This window comes from Mesocricetus auratus, unplaced genomic scaffold (assembly GCF_017639785.1).
Source record: "Mesocricetus auratus isolate SY011 unplaced genomic scaffold, BCM_Maur_2.0 Super-Scaffold_100028, whole genome shotgun sequence".
In the NCBI taxonomy this organism is placed as follows: Eukaryota; Metazoa; Chordata; class Mammalia; order Rodentia; family Cricetidae; genus Mesocricetus; species Mesocricetus auratus.
In genome coordinates, this window is record NW_024429209.1 from 13,313,589 (window position 1) to 13,337,096 (window position 23,508).

The following is a 23,508-nucleotide window of genomic DNA, read 5'->3' on the forward strand; positions in this document are numbered from 1 at the left end:
TGACAGGATCCAGGATGGACTGGGTGCTAGCTCAGGCAAACCTATCTCCCTTTACTCCCGAGACTTCAGTCTGCACTTGATGAAAGCTTTTAGAAAGGGACCTCATGTCTGACATCGCAGCAGCACCAAGTCCAAGAGTCTGCTTCCTTCCACTTCAAGTCCACAGTTTAGAGGCTTGGCCTCCCCCCACCCCTCGTCAGTTAGAAGGGAGGAAAACAGCTCCTTCCATCACTGATGTCACTAACATCTCACTCCTGACAGGCTCTCATGCAGCAGCTGGCCTGGCTGTTCTGCAGCAGATATTTCTGCCTCCACCTCCTGAGCGCTGGGATTACAGGCCCTCTGCAACCACACTAGGTTCTGGCACTTCTCCGTGTTGCTAAGTCTTAGTAGTCTACAAAGCACACAAGTAGAAAAGAGCCAATAGAAACCCTCCCATACTCACAAGCTGGCTGCAGGGTCCCCAGAAGCAAAGGGAAAAAAGTGGCCGGACAGTGGGTGAGCGCAGTAGCTCCCAAGGAACCTGCTCAGACCCTCCGCAAAGGCAGTGGCTTAAACAGGTTGCCAAGCAGCACGAAAGGCACACCTCAACCCAGGTGATAGGCCTCAGTCAAACCAAATCCTGACTCATGTCACAATTTACAGGCATCACTTTAGGTAAAAACCCAGCTATTTCCACCCAAGCACATACCTGGGGGGATAGGCACCTCCGCGCATGCCATAGCCGTAGGTGGACTGCATCCGAGAGTGGGGGTCCACGGGCTTATACATTGGTTTTCTTTCCAGTTTCACACAAAGTGCATTGAGCTCAGTGGTAGGAGCTATACTTTCTGCAACACAAAATCACACCAAGAACAGTTTCAGGACATGGACAATATGAAGCATGGCTGTAAGTCAAACCCAGAGAATGTACTGCTAAGAGCCAAGTACGCTAGCTACCCCCTGGACACCCATCAGGAAACCCAAACCCACACACTGCACAGAACCACAGGAAAAACCTGGGAAGCGTGAGGCAAGCGGATAGTCTGGAGAAGGCAAATAAGGACTGGAGGACATCCAGATGTGTGTGCTTGACATTACAGTGCGGCTGCACTACTGTCACAGATGACAGGAAACCCAGTTTTGTTTTCATGTACATCAAGAGGGAGCTTTTACCTCAAAATCATTGACATGAGAAAATACAGACTCAGGTTAGAGATGGGGCTGAGCACTAAGAGCACTGTGGTCCAATCGTAAGACCAGTTCAGATCCATGCACTGACATAATAAGCCTGGCTCCCACCCATCCTGTAACCCCAGCTCTGATAGGACTGCTGGTTTCCAACCTAGCTGAGAACATGAGCTGGGGATTTTAGGGATAAGTCCCATCTCTTAAGAAATAGACAGAAGGTGACATGAGAAACCGCCTGATGCTAACTTCTGAATTCCACACATAGCACACAATCCACATGCATGTGCACATACACTCACTCTCACAGAAACAAGAAACACACCACTCACCTTTCAATTTGCTCTCATAGATCACACAATTCATAAATTTTCACAAACCATTAAAACAGCCTGAAAAGGTTACTGTCATCGCACAACCCACATTTTAAAATGACACTGTGAGTGGGAGTGGGCTTCTCGATGCTCAGCCATCAAAAGCACTAGCTGCCCTTCCAGGACCCAGGGTTAATTCTTTGCACCCACAAGCGGTCTCATAATTCTGAAACTCCAGTCCCAAAGGATCGAACACCCTCTGCTGGCCTCTGGAATTACCAAGCAACAGTGGTATGCAGGTAAAACACCTATACACATAAATCAATTAATAAAAGTAAAAAAAAATCCCTTTCAGACTTTGGAGATGACACAGTAGGTTAAGGAACTTGTTGCCAAACTTGAAGATCTAAATACAATCCTAGGGACTCTAATGGTAAATGAAAAGCAATGATAGCAAGTTGTCCCTCACCTCCACATAGCACTGTCATACAAATACCCACACACATACACAATAATAAACAAATCTTTAAAACAAACAAACAAACACTTTCACTAGGTCTAGTGATATGGGCCTATAATCTCAGCACTAGGAAGGCTAAGGCAGGATTGTAAATTTGAGACAAGCCTGAGCTGCCTATCTCAAAAACAAACAGATACAACAAATACAGAACAGCACTAGCAATAGCAAACTTGACTGATATCCATGAAAACCTAAGTTTAGGGACTGAAGAGATGGTCTAGTGGTTAAGAGCACTGGCTTCCAGAGGACCCAGATTCAGTTCCCAGCACCACATAGTAGCTCACAGCTACTTCTAACTCCAGTTTCAGGGAATCTAACACCCTCTTCTGGCCTCTAAAAGCACCAAGTGCACAGACATACATTCAGGCAAAAACAGCAATACACATAAAAATAAATAATCTTTAAAAAAAAAAAAGAAGAAGCTGGGTAGTGGCACACACCTTTAATCCCAGCACTCAGGAGACAGAGGCAGACAGATCTCTATGAGTTAGAGGCCAGCCTGGTCTACAGAGTGAATTCGAGGACTAGCTCCATACCTACTAAGAAATCCTGGCTCAAAAAAAGAATATCAATGGGCTTGCACAATCAGAAGGTCAAATGAGTTATTATTCCTCATTAACAGAATTTTGTGTGTGTGTGTGAGAGAGAGAGAGAGACAGAGACAGAGACAGAGAGAGACAGAGAGACAGAGAGAGACAGAGACAGAGGGAGGGAGGGACGACTGTATCTAGAACCCATCAGTGATGGCCTCCAGCAAGTGCCTCCCAAACATATCCCTAGGTTCCTAATTTGCTTTGGGCCCTTATCTGAAGCACTATGACCTACTAGCTTGCATGCAGGCAATATTTTCTCACCCTTGTTAATCAGCAGCAGACATAGAAACAACACTGCTGATTGACAGGTTATAAACAATACTGCCATACTAACTTGACATGATTCTACTAAAAACCTATGCTCTTGACAAGCTACACAGCCTCACCCAGGGAAAAGGTATTTTCATCGTGTTTTTCCTCAATCTTAAAAACAGTATCTCCCCATGACTCCCCTGAGACCACCCAGTCAGGGACTGCAGATTGGGATGATGAGGAGGCATCTGTCACTCGCAGCGTAAGACCTATGCTTAGGAAGCCACCACCCTATCCTGGGCAACATCAACACACTTCTGAAAGGAGACTGTCTTGGCCCAGACAAACTGCCAGATTCCTCCCTTCTTGTGCTTTGAGGAAATTCATTTCTTCCCCAGCTGTGGTAGCAGCTGTGTACTACAGTTTTAAAAACTATTCCCTGCAGCTTCCCAGGTCTCTCCAATTATCAGCTACACTGAGAACAGCACAAATGTACCTCCAGAGCTCAGGTGAGTGGCTGCTGCTCACGGCTGCCCCACTTGGACCTTGGGCACTGTTAATGATTATGGCTTAAAAGGGCTGCTAACCACTGTAGAAAGGTATTTCTTCACTTTTCCTTGTTTTGAGACAGACTCACTATATTGTCCAGGCACCAACACAAAGAGACACTTCAAATAAATTATGCTTGTTTATAGATACTGATGTCTATTTTATGTGTATGGGTGTTTTGAATGCATGCATTCCACATGTGTGCCTGGTACCCAAAGAATGTGTAGGATTCCCCTAACTGGAGTTACAAACAGTAGAGAGCTGCCATAAGGTGCTGGGAACTCAGCCCGTGTCCCCTGGAAGAACAGTGACTGCTCTTAACTACTGAGCTATCACTCTAGCTCCTAATTACTTTTATCAGATACCAAATAAATTGAACTCGGTGACAATTAACGCAAGGGACTGGAGATAGCTCAGATTAAGAGCACACGATGCTCATGTGAAAAACCTAGATTCAGTTCTTAGAACTCCTATTAGGAAGCTCACAACTGTCTGTAACCCATGCATGCCCTCTGGCCTCCACAGGTGCACATAAACTCCAGCATGTACACATACACACATAAAAATACTAAATGTGCCAGGCAGTGGTGACACACGCCGTTAATCCCAGCACTCAGGAGGCAGAGGTAGGCAGATCTCTCTCTGTGAGTTTGAGGCCAGCCTGGTCTACAGAGCTAGTTCCAGGACAGTTAAGGTTACTTGTTAAACAGAAAAACCCTGTCATGGACCGACAGCCTCCAAAACAATACAGAGAAACCCTGTCTCGTAAAACCAAAAAAAAAAAAAAAAAAAAAAAAAACCCTGTCATGAAAAACAAAAACAAAACCCATAAAACGAAAAAAATATATATATTAAATATCAGCCCCTTACCCAGACTGACAAGCGGCCTCACTCTTCCTACCTCCTCTCCTAACCCTGTCCACATGCAAACAAGCAGGAAAGAGGCTGGGGAAGCAAGAGCTCCCAGAGCCTCGAACACAGGGGAAATCAATCATAGCACTTGGGGACTGCCCACTCCAAACCCTATACAATCTAAGTGACTTGGAGGGTTTTGTTTGTTTGTTTTTTGATTTGGTTTTTCAAGACAGGGTTTCTCTCTATTGCTTTGGAGGTTGTCCTGGAACTCGCTCTGTAGACCAGGCTAACCTCGAACTCACAGAGATCCACCTCGCCTGTCTCTGCCTCGTGAGTGCTGGGATTGGAGGTGTGCGCCACCAACGTCCAGCTGTGACTTGGCGTGTTAAAAGCCAAATATTCCAAAGAAAGCAGGTCTTTTCTTGATCATTCTCCAAGGGTAAAAGCAGAAGCAATTCTCGTGAGCCAGGTGTGGTGGTACACATTTGGGAGGCAGAGGCAGTCGATCAGGGAGTTCATGACAAGCCTGGTGCAGAGGACAGCCAAGGCCACACAGAGAACCCTTGACTCAAAAGACAAAAAGAAATAAAAATAAAACCTGTGCGGTTGTATCCTTATTCTTACCAGTTTAAAAATGTGTGTTCTGAGCCACAGTTCCATGTTCAGCAGTATAAAAACCAGAAAGCCTTCTCTATACAAGCCATCAGGGAAAGATGGACAGTAGTCATTTACCCCAGAGCTAGGTCTTGCTCAGGCACAAACTTGACTCAGGCTGAACCCTGCTGACAGCTGACTCATTCACAAGGCAAATTTGGATTTTTCCCCTTGGGACTGAAAAGTAAACAAATTCAAGGACATCAGCAGCAGTATGACATCTAGTCTCCCAGGGATGGAAAACTGCAAAGCATACTGGGAGTGTATACTTAGAGAAGACACAGCCAGAATCATTCCCGAACCACCTGTAGCCAAGTAACCTAGGAAAGTGATTATTATGTCTTCCAAAAGCCAGAACAGGAGCTAGGGATGTCATTTATTGAAACAGTGAGTTGCAGGACAGCTAGGACTGTTACACAGAGAAACCCTGTCTTGACAAAGCAAGAAAACAATATTTTCTTAAAGGACAGATTTTTTTTTTTTGAGACAGGGTTTCGAATTCCCAGAGATTCACCTGCCTCTGCCTCTTGAATGCTGGGATTAAAGGTGTGTACCACACTGGTCATGGTATTTCATCACAGCAATAGTAAGCCAAATTAACACACCAAGTTACCCTCTGACCGCCAAATGCATGCCACAATATACATTCACACACATAAACACATGTAAACAAATAAAATATGAATTTTTTTTGCTGTGCAATAATGGTATATGCCTTTAATTTCTGCACTCAGGAAGCAGAGGTGGGCGGATTCTGAGTTTGAGCCCAGCCTGGTATATAGAGCAAGTTCCAGGACAGCCAGGGCTATACAGAGAAATCCTGTCTCAAATAAATAAATGAAAATTTTCAAAAAAAATTAATGAATGCTAATGACTCTGGTCTTGTAGTTAATCTGGCCACCCTTACTTGGTATAAAACCTTGCTGATGCACCGAAAAAGGACTCAGACAGAAAAGAGTTCCTCGTCATTTCTGTGAAGTCATTCGAAGGGCAGAACTTTGATAGAACAATGACCATCCCAAGTGGTATTTCCTGCTCATTTCTTTCTGCCAGCTGCTAAGACTCTAAAACAGAGAAGGTTTGGGTGGGAGCAGTTACATGTCTGTCTATCCTATCCAACCAGGGTTGCCCATCCGGACACAGAAGTACAGAGAGCAACACTTCCTTCTGCTTCCTAAAGGTAAAGCAGACCATCCCCGCACCACCTCTGGAAGCTACTGGTCAGAAGGGAAATTGGCAGAGAAGGGGCAAGAAAGGAGGCATTCACACTGGGCCCTCCTTGCAGCTATGAAGTGATCTGCAGCTGTGCTGGAGCAGGTCTAACGGCAGGTTAGAGCTAGCAAAGACTGGACGAAGACACTGGTCCTTGTTCAGTGTCTGGCCCCAGAGAGAGCGGCAGATACAATCTGAATCTCTACTTCAGCATGAGACATGGCCACTCTCACAAACATGAACAGCTTGCAGGCTGTTTTCAGTGCCGCTAAGTCAGTGCTATGAAAGTTCTACATGAAAGTAGCCAGGGAAAGAAACTAAAAAGCTAAATTATACAGGGGGAAAGTAATTGCTGAAATTCAGTCAATCCAGGCATCACCTCAGTTACAAGAAACGCCCATGCAGCAGGTAGCTTCGCTGATCAGTTAAAGTCTGCACTCCTCCACGTGCTGCCTCGTTCTGGCTGCATTTCCTGCAGTGGTTTAAGAGGATTGCCATTCCCGTCCATGTATATGTGGTCACTTTGCAAGGAGAATCGGCAATGTGTGGTGCTTAGTATTTACAGGACAAGGTAAAGGCCTCTGGTCTCAAACCTGCTGGAATGGGCTTTGTTTTATTTCTTTTCTGCCTGTGACCTCTGGCTTGTGTTTGAAGTTAGGAGTAAACTGATTGGCTGCTGTCAGTGAGTGAAGCAGCCTTTAGGAAGACAGGGAGGAGTGCGCCAGGGAGAGAGAGGGAGCTTTCTCATTGGCAGCTGAAAGAAAACGCTGATTTCTGTATCCTTGCTGGCCTGCTCGTCCACCCTGGCAGCTTGTCTGCTCAGAACAGGTCTGCAGCTTGGATGGGTACCTCTGTTTTTTGTTCCACTCCCAAAGCAAACAAGAAGGCGCAACATGACCCTGGGGGCTGAGGCAAGTGAGGCCATTCAAGCTAGTCACTGTGGCACTTCTTTGGGGGTTTGCGCCTAGTAATTTGCTTGCTCTGTCTTATTGGTGGGAGAGGCCTGGTGGTAAAAATCATTGTGGGGTTACTCTGCCAGGGAATGAATGGTTAGCTAGTATATGCTGGAGGCCTGCCTGGTTGCCTGTTTCCATAAAATACTAGAAAATAAAATTTTTAGTCTTCATTTTTGCGTTTTTATTTAAAGTACTTTTATCTCCCCTAAAACTTCTCTACTTTTTGAAAAATGGCCATAAGTGTGCATAGGATTTCTCTACTCTCAAATTGTTTGTTTGCTTGGTTGATTTTTCGAGGGTTTCTCTGTGAAATAGTACTGGCTATACTGGAATTCAGTCTGTAGACCAGGCAGGATCACTCCAACCTGTAGCAGAACTTAAGGCTGAACGAATGCCTAAAAGTAGAAAGGGTGGGGCCCAAAGGAATCCTTTTCAGCTCCCACTATATAAAGCAGGCCCACTGACATTTCCAGATTTTAGAACCTCAGAATGAAACAGGCTTTCAATGAGACTGCCCCCAAAATTCTAGTCCCAAATACACCTCAAAGAGCTAACAGCTGGTTGAAATAAGTAGCTAAAAATTGGAGAGAAAAAAAGTATAGGTGACTCAGTGAGTAGTATTCGCCATGCAAACATGAGGACCTGAATTTGATTCCCAGCACTCACAAAAGTTAAAGAGCAGTGACAGAACACAGCCATTCATTCAGTGCTGGGGAGGCAAAAGCAGGAGGAGGAACCCTGAGGTTTGCAGGCCAGACGGTCTAGTCAAATCAGCAACTTCCAGATTCAAAAAAAAGAGCCTGCCTCGATGAATGAGTGAATGAATGAATGAATGAATGGGTATATTACAAGAGGAAGACAAGTGTTAAGCTCTGGCCTGGCCACCACTGCCCCTCCATGACAAATGGGAGAGGGGGCAATTAAAACATAATATACAATACCTGATAAGCTTTAAACTCCCATGTAAGCCACACTAAAACTCACCAGGCAAGAGGCTGGGGTGGAGGCTGGTGAAGATGCACTTGCTGAGCATACAGAAAGCTCTAGATTTAGTCCTAGAGCCAGGCAAAAAGAATAAAAAATTAAAATAATAGAAGACACCAAGCACCAGGCATTGGTGGCTCATGCCTTTAATCCCAGCACTCAGGAGGCAGAGGCAGGCAGATCTCTGTGAGTCTGAGGCCAGCCTGGTCTACAAGAGCTAGTTCCAGGACAGCCTCCAAAGCAATACAGAGAAACCCTGTCTCGAAAAACCAAAAAAAGAAGGAAAAAAAAAGACACCAAGCAATTCTCAGTTGTCACTCTTTAATTACTTGCTAACGTAGCCCTGGGTATCATGGTTAAGCCTTGACACTAGTTGTCAAGAGAAAATGATTCTGTTCCTCCAGGCAATGGTTGGGTATTTTGGGTTATTACACTCAATTAATGCAAAAGGGCCTTATATATCTAGAGGGCAGAGGAACCAGGAGCACCAGTACAAACATCACAGTTGTGAAAGGGGAAAATACACGGTGTAGTCAGTCACTCAGAGAACAAAGCTCTCCAGTACTGGCATGTGTGTCAAGTTCAAGCAGTCCTGGGGACCACAGAACTCCAACTGCTGTTTTTTAGCATCTCCACTGCTGCAGCTGAAACCTCCACGGAAACCGACTCCCTTTAAACCTGCCCTTCAGAGTTGTTTCCTACCAGGTACGTGAAAGATCAAACTGTCTGTCACTCATAGAAAGCTTTGAGCAGCAGCATCCTCAGGCCTCACTGGACGCCTCCACTCTCCTGCATGGTCCACTGAAGGACACGCTTGTCTTCCTTTCAGGCTGACATTACTGACACACAAGCACCTCAGCACAGAGGAACGTGACGTCACGGAGGAGCTTCACGGCTTCTTTCTACAGATCTGCACCTGCAGAGCACAGGGGCCTCACTCACATCAGCTTGCTGACACAGAGCATCATAAAAGCTGCCAGGCGTGGTGGCACACACCTTTAATCCAAGCACTGGGGTGGCAGATGCAAACACATCTCTGATTGAGGCCAGCCAGGGCTACGGAGAGAGACTGTCTCAAAAAAATAAATGAACAAAAAAAGTCTCATATAGTCTGAGAAAAATGACACACATCCATAATCTCAGCACTCAGCTGAGACAAGAAACACATTTGATGACAACCTGGACTACACAATGAGGTCTTGTCTAAAAATAAATAAATAAAATTATATACACATACATATACAAACACACACCTTGATTGACAAATATCACTTTTCAAGTGTAAGCACATTTCCTGGATGTGGAGAAAGGAACATGAGCGTGTAGACCTCACAAAAACCTTTTTTTTTTTATTGCACACGATGTGCGATAAAGTGGCTAGGTGTGGGCTGGAGAGATGACTCACAGGCTAAGAGCACTGGCTACTCTTCCAGAGGACCTGAGTTCAATTCCCAGCAACCACATCTGTAATGAGATCTTCTGGCCTGCAGGAATACATGCAGGCAGAACACTGTATACATAATAAATAAATCTTTTAAAAAAAAAAGTGGCTAGGTGTAAATGTGTTCCTCACTCAGCAGTAAATCCAGGCTCACCTGATGACACTGAGCAAACAGGAACCATTTAATACACAAGGAGCAGGTCAGAAGAAGCCGCCAGAATTATCTGCAATAGCCACTAGTCTTACTGACTTTCAAATACAATTTTTGTATTGGTTTGGTTTTTTGTTTGTTTGTTTGTTTTTTTAAACAGGACTCAATACCTAGTCCAGGCTGGTCTCGTGGCAATCTTCCTGCCTTTACCTCTCCAGTTCTAGGAATCATGCATGTGGAGCCAAGCTCAGACAGGCCCTTAAAAAATTACCTGGGTGTGTGCGGGGGGGGGGATGTGTGCGGGGTGTGTGTGTGTGTATGTGTGTGTGTGTGTGTATGTGTGTGTGTGGGTGTGTGTGTGTGCGGGGTGTGTGTGTGCGGGGGGTGTGTGTGTGTGTGCGGGGTGTGTGTGCGGTGTGTGTGTGTGTGCGGGGTATGTGTGCGGTGTGTGTGTGTGTGTGTGTGTGCGGTGTGGGGGGGTGTGGGGGGGTGTGTGCGGGGTGTGTGCGGGGTGTGTGTGTGTGTGTGTGTGTGTGTGTGTGTGTCTGTGCGCGCACACATCTGAGTGCAGGTGATCATGAAGGCATCAGATCCTCTGGATCTAGGATTGCAGGTAGTGAACAACCAAGCTGGGATGCTAGGAACTAAATTCAGGTCCTCCGCAAGCATTGGAAGAATTTCTTTTTTTTTTTTTTCGGAGACAAGGTTTCTGAAGTAACCTTTGCTGTCCTGGAACTGGCTTAGTAGACCAGGCTGGCCTCAAACTCACAGAGAACCACCTGCCTCTGCCTCTGCCTCCCTAGTGTTGGGATTAAAGGCAAGTACCAACATCACCCGGCAGGAAGAACTCTTAACCACTATCACTCCAGCCTAGGACCCTTATCTGAGACATCTTTTTTCTAACTGCAATTCAGTTGTTTCCTAAGAGTGAAACTCACCTCTCAGTGTTGCTCTACCCTCCCTTCCCAAGAAACAAACCAGACTCCAGTATCACCCAAACACCAGTAGCAAGGAAAGTCATGAGCACAGATGTGTGTCAGCCATTAGCATCCTACACGATAATTCCCAAAAAGACTGCTTTAAGATCAATGTCAAGCCAGTGTTCCATCACAGACTTAGATACATACATAATTGCACAAGAAAGAAATATAACCAACCAACTATAAAACATTCCACTATTAGTCAGTCAGTGGTGGCATACACCTTTAATCCCAGCACTCGGGAGGCAGAGGCAGGTGGAGTTCTAAGTTCCAGGCCTGCCTGGTCTACAGATTGAATGCCAGGAGAGGCTCCAAAGCTACAGAGAAACCCTGTCTTGAAAAATAAAAACTCCATTATGTACTTGGTACCCAAGAGAAACAAAGAAAGGGTAGGAGAATTTAGATTCAAGAGTGCCACTCTCATTCACTTGACAACAAAACTATCTACAATTGATGCCTGCAAACACCTGCTCAGGATTTCTGCATACAATTCAAGCCTTGAATATAGTCCCTTATCATATTTACCAGAGTTAAGTAGGCATGGGAGGATTCTTCTGCATGAAAGTGTAGCTGCTGGGTGGCCTTGTACAAACAAACAAACAAACAAACAAAAATCTTCCTAGGGTCTAGAGCAGTGGTTCTCTACCTCTAAGCAGATTGGGACCCTTTAATACAGTTCTTCATGTTGTGGTAACCTCCAACCACAAAATTATTTTCTTCTTTTCTTTTTTTTTTTTTTTTTTTGGTTTTTGGAGACAGAGTTTCTCTATATTATTTTGGAGGCTGTACTGGAACTCACTCTGTAGACCAGGCTGTCCTCCAACTCACAGAGATCCGCCTGCCTCTGCCTCCTGAGTGCTGGGATTAAAGGCGTGCACCACCAATGTGCAGCACAAAATTATTTTCATTGCTATTTTGTAATTGTAATTTTGCTACTGTTATGAATGGTAATTAAATATCTGTGTTTTCCGATAACCTTAGGTGACCTCTGTGAAAGGACCTCCCCCAAAGAGGGGAGAGCCACTGGTTAAGAGCCACTGGGCTGGAGAGATGACTCAGTCGTTTAGACCACTAGCTGCTCTTACAGAGGACCCAAGTTAGATTGTTAGCACCCACATGGTGTTTCACAACCACCCATAGCTATTTTAAGGAGATCAAACATCATCTTCTGGCCTCCGCAAGCACCAGGCAAGCAAGTGGTGCATGCATTTGCATTCAAGCCAAAACTCATACATATAACATAAATACAGCTAAGTAAAAACACACTTCCTAAATGAGAAGTCATCATTAACTGTTCCTCCCAGAAAAAGAGTTACACCAAACAAAAGTTAAAAATTCTTAATTCCAAGGCCAGGCATCACCAGTGGTACAAACCTTTAATTGAGCACGGAGGAGGCAGAAGCAAAAGGATCTCTTTGAGTTCTAGGACTACCAGGACTACATAAAGAGACCCTGCCTTAAAAAAAAAAAAAGTTTAATCCCAACAACTTCTCATCCACAAATTTCATTTTCTTTTCTATCCCTAGAACTTTACCAGGCTCTTATTTTTCCCTTCCCTACAAGTTTTACAAATAAATTCAACAGTCCTGGAAGGTGCTATGCAGGCTGTCAAGAGAGGGAAGAAACCAATTGCTCTATCCAGCTGAGAAGTGTAAGACTACAAGAACCAGCAAGGCGAGCTATCCCTGAAGGTGTAACAGAAGCAGTCATACCTTGATGATAACAAGTTTAATTGGACTTAAGACTTCGAAACAGAGAGCTCATGCCTGGTCCTAGAAACTTAGCTAACTACCCAGCGCTAATGGGGGTGATGGATCTTGGAAGGGAACCTAATACTGCCACTTTAATAGACCAGCATAATTCCTAACTGTATTCCAAATACTTATCCTTGGGGCTGAAGAGATGGCTCAGTGGTTAAAAGCACTCACTGGCTGTTCTTCCAGAGGCTCTGAGTTCAACACCCAGCAACCACATGGTGGCTCACAACCATCCATAATGAGATCTGGTGCCCTCTTCTGGCCTGCAGGCATACATGCAGCCAGAACACTGTATACATAACAAATAAATCTTAAATGTGTATATATATATATATGTACATATATATATATATATATATCATCATGTACACAATAAGTGTAGCTAGCAATCCTCACCAAAGAAATTTCGGAAAAACAGACCATAAAAGACAATTACGCAGGGCGTTGGTGGCGCACGCCTTTAATCCCAGCACTCGGGAGGCAGAGGCAGGCGGATCTCTGTGAGTTCGAGGCCAGCCTGGTCTACAGAGCGAGTTCCAGGACAGCCTCCAAAGCCACAGAGAAACCCTGTCTCGAAAACAAAAACAAAAACAAAAACAAAAACAGACAATCACAACTGGTGAAAGTGCAGAAAACAACTGGTCATGGGTGGTGCCCAGCCCAGCTGAGGAATCTACAACCCAACTCCTGCACCTAAGGCTCAGGGGGAGTAAAGATTTTTAAAAGCACATTATATTTAATAAAACCAATTCACAGCAGGCATGGTGGTCACACCTTTAATTTCAGCCTATGGAAGGCAGACTGTGAGTTCTAGGCCAGCCTGGTCTACACAGTGAGACCCGGCCTCAAAAGGAGTGGGGAGAGGTAAGGGTGAACTAGAGAAGAGAAACAATAGCCGTCAGGAGGAGGACAGGGCAGGGGAGGACGGCACATGCTCACAGGTACAATGGAGGGCATGCATATGAAAAAATGGCACAGCGAAACCCAGTGTTTTGTACACTAAAATTCAAAAAAAAAAAAAAAATGAAGGAAAAAGTATCAGCTAGAACTCCTTGCCTTGCAATTCTGTGTTTTCTACAGTTTTGGCTCATTTCAGTCTGCCTTTACGACAGCTTCAGACAATAGAAAATAGCTGTTTACTGCCTAAATTCTACAAGTCAAATTACAAGCTTGCTGCTGCTGCCGCCCCCCCCCCCAACTTTACAGCTCAAATTCTATCTCTAAGTGGTTAAATATGAACAGTTCTAACCTGGAAATCCAAAATTTCTCAAGAGATTCCAGGCAGGAGGCTACAGCGATAGATGCCTCAGTCACTCAAGTGGTTGTCATGCACACAAGGACCTGAGTTCCACTCCCAAGATTCACATGGTAGAAGAGAAATAACTACCACAAGTTGTGTTTTGATTTCCACATGTATATGCTGTAACGAGTATGCACATACAAGAGCACATACACACAACAGGTCTGCACATGAGTGCGAGCTTACATACATACACACACACACACACACACTCACACACACTCACACTCTTTGTTGTTTTTGGGACAGAGTTTCTCCAGACAGTTTCTCCATGTAGCCTCGAACTCACAGAGCTCCACCTACCTCTGCCTCCTGGACTGCTGAGATTAAAGTTGTTCACCACCACACTTGGCCACACACATTTTTTTTTTTTTTTTTTTTTTTTTGGTTTTTCGAGACAGGGTTTCTCTGTGGCTTTGGAGGCTGTCCTGGAACTAGCTCTTGTAGACCAGGCTGGCCTCGAACTCACAGAGATCCGCCTGCCTCTGCCTCCCAAGTGCTGGGATTAAAGACGTGCGCCACCAACACCCGGCGGCCACACACATTTTTAAAACAGTTCAGCACAGCACAGTAGGGAGAGTGCCTGGGGCTTGCTGGTCCACCAGCCTAATCAGTGAGCCCCATGACAATGACTGTCTCAAAAAAATACAGTAGGGATGCAAATACAAGCAGGTCTCTCTGAGTTTGAGGCCAGCCTGGTCTACATAGCAAGCTCCAGGACACACAGAGTTGCACAGAGACCTGTTCCAGAATAAATAAATAAACAAACAAACAATACATAAATACACAGGGTGGGGACGGAGAAACCACTTAGCTCTCAGGGGACATTAACCTACAAGCCTGAGGACCTGAGTCTGAGCCTTGGGAAGGAGAACTGACTCCCACAAGTTGTCCTTTGGCCGTCACATGCACAAAGTACATATGCATTAAGACACACAAACACAAAACATAAACAACTGTTGCAATAATAAAGGATGAGGTTAGAGAGAGATGGCTCAGCGCTGTTCTTCCAGAGGACCTGAATCCACATGGAGATTCATAACCATCTGCAACTCTGGTTGAGGGATCCAAAACCCTCTTTTGGCCTACACAGACACTAGGCACACTCATGGTGCATAGACATACAGGCAGACACAACACTCATATGCATAAAATAAGTGAATCTAGCCAGGTGTTGGTGGCGCACGCCTTTAATCCCAGCACTCGGGAGGCAGAGGCAGGCGAATCTTTGTGAGTTCGAGACCAGCCTGGTCTATAAGAGCTAGTTCAGCCACAGAGAAACCCTGTCTCGAAAAACCAAAAAAAAAAAGTAATAATAAATGTAGTCTTTTCTCTCTGTTGCATTGTATCTTGCTGCCATGAAGAATAAGCTGTCTAAAGCTGGACAGAGTCTAAGAACTTAGATCTTGGGGCTGGAGAGATGACTCAGAGGCTAAGAGCACTGGGTGCACTTCCAAAGGTCCTGAGTTCAATTCCCAGCAACCACATGGTGGCTCACAACCATCTGTAATGAGATCTGGTGCCCTCTTCTGGTGTGCAGGCATACATACCAGCAGAACACTATACACATAATAGAACTGATATCTTTCCTGGATTCTGTGTGGGAAGCTATCAATTTACTAAGCAGAAATCAGCCTGGAAAGAGCACGTTTACATCCCAGGAAGAGCAGCACTAGCTGAGTGTGGTGGCATGTCACTGCACTGCGCTCAGCCTCTTCTAGACACTAAGCCAGAGATCACTGCAACATGAATTCAGGGCCAAATACTCTGACCTCATTGCCCTTTGTATCACGACAGACAAAACTGATTTACCTTTAACTTTATTTCAAAAGTATTTAGTTTTATCTAAAGATTCAAATATTTTAAAGATTTATTTATTTATTTATTCATTTATTTATTACATATACAGTGTTCTGCCTACATGCCAGAAGAGGGCACCAGATTGAATTGTAGATGGTTGTGAGCCATCATGTGGTTGCTGGGAATTGAACTCAGGACCCCTGGAAGAACAGTCAGTGCTCTTAACCTCTGAGCCATCTCTCCAGCCCCTCAATCAAATATTTTAAAGCAACAAATACATACATATTTTTAGAAGGGGTGGATGGAGCTTAAAGTAACCCAAGATTGACCTCTGGGGTCCACATGCACCTGCAATTCCATCATTCAGGGATGTAGGGAAGAGGAACACTGATTGACAAGCCAGTCTGAGCTACACAGGAAGTACAATATATACTTATTTACTTCTTTTTTTTTTTTCTTTTTCGAGGCAGGGTTTCTCTGTGGCTTTGGAGGCTGTCCTGGAACTCGCTTGGTAGTCCAGGCTGGTCTCAAACTCACAGAGATCCGCCTGCCTCTGCCTCCCGAGTGCTGGGATTAAAGGCGTGCGCCACCAACGCCCGGCTATTTACTTCTTTTTGAAGACAAAGTCTCACTAAGCAGACCAGGCTGGCCATGAAACTCACAGAGATTCATCTGCCTCTGCTTCCCAAGAATGAGATTAAAGGAGTGCGCCACTATGCCCACCTCTTTTTGGAGAGGTGGAGTCTTCCTATGTATCTCAAGCTGTCTTCAAACTCATAGCAATCCTTAATGCTATGGCTGGAAGCACATGCCATCACATGCAGTCACAGCAGAATTTACTTTAACAAACACTACCTGGCTACTGAATGATACACGGGCAACAAGAAAAGATCTCTTGGCTGTGAGGGCTAAGGACAGGCAACAACGCTAAACAGGAAGAGAGGGGCCTGCGCTATAACCTTTCTTGAAGAACAACAGCTATCTCCCAAACTGCAATCTGTCACTTTACTAAAAGTGATCCACTAGTTATAAACTAAATTCTTGCTAAAAAACAAAAACAACTTACTTTCAGCTGGGTATGGTGGCACACATCTTTAATTTTTGAGAGGCAGAGGCAGGCATATCTCTATGAGTTCAAGGCCAAACTGGTTTACATATTAAGTTCTAAGGCAGCCAGGGCTACACAGTGAGACCCTGTCTCAAAAAATAAAGAACAAAACAATAGCAACGACAACAAAACCAAAATCAAAACAAAAAATGAAAAATACTTTTTTTTAATTTTTATTTTTAAGAAAGATACATTCTTTTTGAGTTATAATATTCTGCTTTATTGGAAAAAGCATTAGCTAAAATCCCAATTAAGTTCCTTTGGGTTTTTTTTTTTGTTTTTTTTTTTGGTTTTTTCGAGACAGGGTTTCTCTGTGTAGTTCCTTTGGTTTTTTTAAGACAGGGTTTCTCTGCGTAGCTTTGGAGTCTGTCCTGGCTCCAATTAACTTCTAGAGGTTTTTTTTGTTGTTTTTCCTTTTCCTTTTTTTTTGTGGTGGTGCAGAGGAATGAATTCCAATTAACTTCCTTTTTGAGGGAGGGTCTCCAATCCCAGTGACTCCTCCAGGGTCACTGTCTGCCACTCTTTCCCGCCTGTTCCTAAGAGCCTGGCTACATTAGTGTCAGCCACTTCTCTCACTTCCTGTGAGTTGCTCATCTCCTCAACTGCTAGCCTTTCTGGCTCCCCTTCTAGTCAGTGCTCCCTTATGGGGTCCTAGGAGGCTGACCCAACTGCCTTTGGTCTTGTGCTGCCACTGAGATGATGTGTGGTGGGTGACACTCTGGAGGCTACTGTGAAATCAGATGGAATGAAGTGAGTGGATAATACTGCTCAGGTTATTAATTACTTCCCTGGGGAGCAGACCTTGTCATCTCCTCAGATCCTGCCTAATTTTTCTGTCATTTTTTTTGGAAGGACATGGCTAAGACAGGTCAGGTCTCATGGAGCCTGGAACAATCTCATACTTGGTATGTGGCCAAAGCTGGCCTTGAACTCCTGATGTTCCTGTCCCCACCTTCCAGATGCTGGGATTACAGGCTTAGGTTACTACACTTGCCTGAAATCTATGCTTTCCATAAGTAAAATTAACTGAAATATTGAATATAAGTTTTATTTACACCTTTTTTTGTTTTTTTCCAGACAGGGTTTCTCTGTAGCTTTGGAGACTGTCCTAGAACTCCCTCTGTAGACCAGGTTGGTCTCGAACTCACAGAGATCTGAGTGCCTCTCTGTTTCCCAAGTGCTGTGATTCAAGGCATGCGCCACCATCACCTGATCAAATTTTACGCTTCTCCAGAATTCCCGATAGGATTGGGGGTGCTGCTTGCTGATGTTGTAATGTACAGAGTGCTGGGCAACCCTCTGTCAGAGGCTAACATACCCAGCAAGCCAGACTAGGTTTGAAGCCTACAGTTCTCTGTTGCCCAATTTACTAACTCCACCCAGTGAGGTGCCATGACCTTTACCTGGATAACAGACAAGTAGTCAGGAAGATAAGGTTCTCTTGCTTTGCTGCAGAGTAAGCTTTCACTGTCTGCAATGAGTAGCTTACCACTACTTCTAGACAGCTATGAGTCTTCTGAGAATGAAGCACTAAACAGAGAAAGAACATAGTCTTTGTTGTTGTTGTTTTGAGACAGGGTCTCTCTGTGTAGCCCTGGCTGTCCTGGAACTAACTTTGTAGGCCAAAACTGGTCTCCAACTCACAGAAATCAGCCTCCCTCTGTCTTTTTAACATTTTTTTTAAATGTGCATTTGGCAATTAGAGTTACAGACAGTACATGAGTGTGTGTGTGTGTGTATATACGTGCATAAATATATGTATATATTTATACATTATATTTATATAAAATAACTCAACGTACTGACTGCACTAACAGTGCTTGTCTGGGAGTCATTAATCTAGACTCTGATGCATTTCAGTCGCCACAGCACCACAGGAAACGCTGCTTCACATGATGTTTTGCTAGGGTTTGCTACTTGTTTTGTTGTGTTGAGGGTGGGCATAGGACCTGGCTTAAAATAGCCAAATGCCCTACTGCTAAGCTACGTCTTAGCTGTTAAGGTTGATTTTATTTTACTTATTTTTTAGTTTTTTCTTTTGAGATGGGTGGGGTCAGTGATAATGATAGAGTAGATAGTACCTACAGGGCCAGGACTAAAATTTCAGAAACTTTGGTATGTGTTGGAAACTTTGTAATGAAATGTTGGGAGGAAGTAACCATAGCAACTTCACAGGTCTTCTCATGTTCAGTCCTTTAGCTTGCAATTCTATATTTTGGAGCAGCATAAACACGACAGCTTTGATTCTAATAAGTTTTTGTTTTTGTGTTAAAAAGAAAAACCAGGGGCTGGAGAGATGGCTCAGAGGTTAAGAGCACTGACTGCTCTTCCAGAGGTCCTGAGTTCAATTCCCAGCAACCACATGGTGGCTCACAACCATCAGCAATTCAATCTGGTGCCCTCTTCTGGTACGTAGGCAGAACACTATATATGTAATAAATAAATAAATCTTCAAAAAAAGAAAAAGAAAAACCACAGGAAGATTCCATACCCATCATCCATTACAAGTCTGCTGTGAAACAACAAGTCATGAAAGCCCTTAAGTCTCTAAGACTCCAGGCTAAGAGAATGCTTTACAAGCAACTGAAGGGAGCTGCGTGTCTCTTAAGATGACCCAGTATGGAGGTCAGAACACCCCATTTGGAGCGACTAGTAAGGAGAGCAGTCAGACTGCAGTGTACACAAATTGTCAAACAAGAAGACTAATAAAAGTCCTATGTTTTTCCAAAACCCACAGTCTGGAAAACTGAGCAGGTCAACTCTGAAGACAACTTGTTCCACCGAGTCTGGATAAAGAGCCTCCAGGAAAGGTGCCCACACTGGGTTCCTGCTGTCTGACCTGCCATGATTGCACCAGGAATGCTGCTCTGGTTTAGACTAGGGAGTCAGGGGATCCATGAGTCAAGTTCATGTCTAAACTTAAAATAATTTGTATATAAATGAGTTCTACGTCTGAAATTTAAGAGAACGTGTATTTTGAATACAGTAAAATGCCCCCTCCAGCCAGGTGGTGTGGCCAGGTGGTGGTGGCACACGCCTTTAATCCCAACACTCGGGAGGCAGAGGCAGGTGGATCTCTGTGAGTTCGAGACCAAGCCCGGTCTAATTGATCGAGTTCCAGGACAGGCTCCAAACAATACAGAGAAACCCTGTCTGGAAAAAAACAAACAAACAAAAAAAGCCCCCTCCATAGTTTTGTAGACCAGGCTGGTCTCAAACTCACACATCTCTGCCTTCCTCTGCCTCCCAAGGGCTGGGATTAAAGATGCGCACCACCACAGCCGAGCTATTTGTTCCTTCTTAGACATGGAATTCTGGGATTAAGAACAGTCTCCTAAATTAATGTAAAGAGGCAGCCCCTCCTCACCACTCGAGCTGTGACAACTGAAACAGCAGGAGCTTGGATACAGACTGGCAGCACAGAAATGCCAACGCTAAAGAGAAGACTGAGTAACATCAGCAAACACAACATTCTGGTCAACCTCATCTCTGGAAGAGATCTTTGCTTTTAGACAAGGGAGATACCAATCCCTAACCTGGGGTTGCACACTGTTTACAGCTAAGAATCTAAACACTCAGCCAATATGTTGCTTGTAGACACTGCAGGGGCCCTTCAGACAACCATTCAACAAGACATGTTTTGGAGTGTTGCAGTACTAGAGACTAACCCTGGAGCTCTGTGTATGCTGGACAAGCATTCCACCACTACAGTCCCATAGCCCTTTTCTTTTTACTTTTGAGATAGGGTCTCTCTGCCTGCCTCAATCTATTGAGTGAGACCTAGGGTCAAAGGCTTTCACTACTGTTTTTCAATTAGTCATTAATAGTTCAAGAATAGCAAATTCAGTTCATAAGGAGAAAGACTGAAACCTGGGCTTTACCTTGAGGAGGGAATCCGCTACCTCTGCAGCTGCTTTCCTGCTTTGTATTAATCATATGTCAACAAAGAAGCCATACTCTCCCCCACAAAGAAAGAGAAAGAACTGTCAGTCAACCTGAGGTGATCTGGTTAAAGTCAAAATGACTAAGATTATAATAGCTTAGAGCCAGGCGATGGTGGCGCACGCCTTTGATCCCAGCACTCAGGAGGCAGAGGCAGGCGGATCTCTGTGAGTTAAGAGGCAAGCCTGGTCCAGTGATCGAGTTCCAGGACAGGCTCGAAAGCTACAGAGAAACCCTGTCTTGAAAAACAAACAAACAAACAAAAATAAGCTAGCTTAAAGGAGGGAGTTCAAGAAGAAACTAGACTGACCTTACCTAGGAGTTAATAATTGCCAAAGCTGGGCGACCAATACACAGTGCCCTCTATAGTGTTTAACTTTCATACTTAAAAATAACTTCAGAAGCCAAGCAGGATAGCTCACACCTGTAATCTCTGCACCTCAGAGGGTAAGACAGGAGGACGGATAGGAGTTCAAGGTCAGCCTAAACTACAGATACTACCAAAAAAAAAAAAAAGCTAAAATAACTTCAGGTTCTCCACCACAGCATTAAAATATCATAAAATATCACTTCCCTGAAGTAATTTTCGATGTGGCAAACAATATGCTTGGCAATACTTACAGAATCATTTGAGGGCTGTTAAAAAGCCATTACACTCAACAATTTATGATAGAAAGTACTTCCTGTCTGTTACAAATTTTAGGAAGATAACAAAAACACATATCAAAAACAATAATGCCTGGCATTATTGAGATGCGTGTGATATAAACATTCACCATTCACTAAGAAAATTCACTGCCCAAAACAATCTGGTGATCGTGAGCTGAAGAAATAGGCAGATCAGGGGAAGCATCATGCTTAGAGACTGTCTCAAAAAATAAGGTAGTCATCAAGGAAGAGCAAGACAGAGGTTGACCTCTGGCCTCCACAGGCACACAGGACATGCTCCCACCCCACCACCACACACACACACACACACACACACACACACACACACACACCTAAGGCATAGAAAAGTCGTTGGGCACAGCAAACACACTACATTACTCTTGCGAATCTGAGTTTGCATGTCTTTTTTTTTTTTTTTGGTTTTTTCGAGACAGGGTTTCTCTGTATTGTTTGGGAGGCTGTCCTGGAACTCGCTCGGTAGACCAGGCTGGCCTGGAACTCACAGAGATCCACCTGCCTCTGCCTCCTGAGTGCTGGGATTAAAGGCGTGCGCCCGGCTGAGTTTGCATGTCTTTAAGGAAGGGATGTCTATGTCACTAAGCACAAACTCAAACAAATACCAGCACTTTGACACTTTGAGACAGACTCAGCAAGTAAAGCACTTGCAGCAAGGAGCCTGATAGATAACCTTTGAATTCTAAAAGTTGTCTTTCCACTTCCCCAACAGCTGCTGCTGGTGTAACACTCAAAAATAAAAACAAAAGAACTTAATCTTAAGAGAGAGAGAAAGGCTGAGTCAGAACAGAAAAGGAGCTCTTCTAAAAGCTCACCAGAATGGCTGAGACTGCTCCCTCCACACTCACCAACTGTATTTCTTAGTTTTTACTTCAACAAGTAGCGACGTAATTTACATTTGATAAGCACGGATGCCTAAAAGACCAAAATCCTAGTATATATCTCTTCTAACATCTTCTCAAGAATTACAGCTACAAACAGATGAAAACAGTGACCTTAAAAAAAAGACCCCCACATCACGACGGGCAAAACAGAACAAAGTTTCCACACCAGCAATATTGCCCCAGGGAGGGAGATGCGGTCAGGGTTTAGGGAAACTGCTAACTGGGACCCCGAAGTGAAAGAGAAATTCAGCCAAAGAAGTAAAGATCTGCAGACGCAGATGCAGACCGGGAAAGCAGGGTTTCACATGTTTGCACACTCCACCTCCAGAGCCTGAACCAACACAGGAGGGGAGCTTGTGCCAGCAACTTTCCCAGAAAAAGGGATGACAAGGTTCTGAATGGTGGCAGGAAAACACGGGACAGGTTGGTGAGCCTGGGGGAGCCGGTGAAGTCCCCGCAGCTGGTTCTACGGAAAGGATGGCTGTCTTTGCAACCACACTTTGCCTGCTAGTGTCCCCATTAAGCGCGCGCCCCTTTCTGATGCTAAGCAAGCACAATACCCAGGCGCTGGGAACGGGCACGCGGGTTCTTCTGACTCGGAGGAAACCCAAATGGGAAGGTAGGTCAACTTCTGTCCAGTCTGCACCCTAAATTATACCCTCATATCACGCCAATAAATTACGCAAACCGTTTATTGGGACACGATGTGGGTCTGGCACGCTGATAAGCGCTTTACACGCCCCCATTTCACTGCACCTTCACAGTCTGAAGAGGCAGGGACAGGATTGGGACAGGATTAGTCTTCTACCCCCTCCCTTCCCCTCACAACAGACACACAAAGAGTATGAAGTGACTTGCGAAGGGGCAGAGCCGGGAATCGGCACCAGGTCCCACGGCTCGGCAGTGGCCGCAGCACTGTGCACAGCGACGAGACCTGGGGGGCTCCAGACCGGCCCAGCCCCTGCCCGCGCCCCCGCCTAACTCGGGCACCGAGCCCACGAGCGGCGCGGAGGACCCGCCTCCTCCGGGAAGGCCCCGCGGGCGGAGACGGGCCTGGGCCGCAGCTCGCGCGCCCGCGAGGCCTAGCCCACCCGCCGCCCACCTCCCGCCGCCGCCGTGCCTACGAGGGCCCTACCGAGGCCCGGGTTCGGCCGCCTCACCTGCCTGCTTCCCCGGAGCTCGTCCACGGGCCGGCGGTCCTGGGCGGCGGCGAGGAGGGGAAGGAGCAAGGGAGGAGGGCGAAGAAGAAGGGTCCGGGGAGGGAAGAGGCGGTGTGGCCGCGGAGGAAGCGGGCGCCGCCGGGTCGGGGGACAGAAGAAGGGGGAGACGACTCAGACGCGACGACCGCCAGCGCAAACGCTGAAGAGCGGCTCCGGCGCCCGCAGCCCGGCAGGAAGTGACGGGG

The 23,508-nt window shown here is 45.3% G+C and overlaps 1 protein-coding gene across 2 annotated transcripts in view; it reads right to left on the bottom strand.

The window, feature by feature from the left end:
• Stau1 (staufen double-stranded RNA binding protein 1) overlaps window positions 1-23,508 on the bottom strand; it is a 38,304-nt gene extending 14,796 nt beyond the window's left edge. Inside the window, exons 1-2 of one of the 2 annotated variants that reach the window (XM_013116676.3) lie at window positions 23,264-23,508; window positions 692-830 (exon numbers count right to left, since the gene is read on the bottom strand). In XM_013116676.3, the coding sequence (XP_012972130.1) occupies window positions 692-771 (80 nt within the window). In that variant the 5' untranslated portion in view covers window positions 772-830; window positions 23,264-23,508. Of the gene's footprint in view, window positions 1-691; window positions 831-23,263 lie in introns of those variants that run through there. The other variant, XM_021229733.1, reaches the window with a different exon arrangement.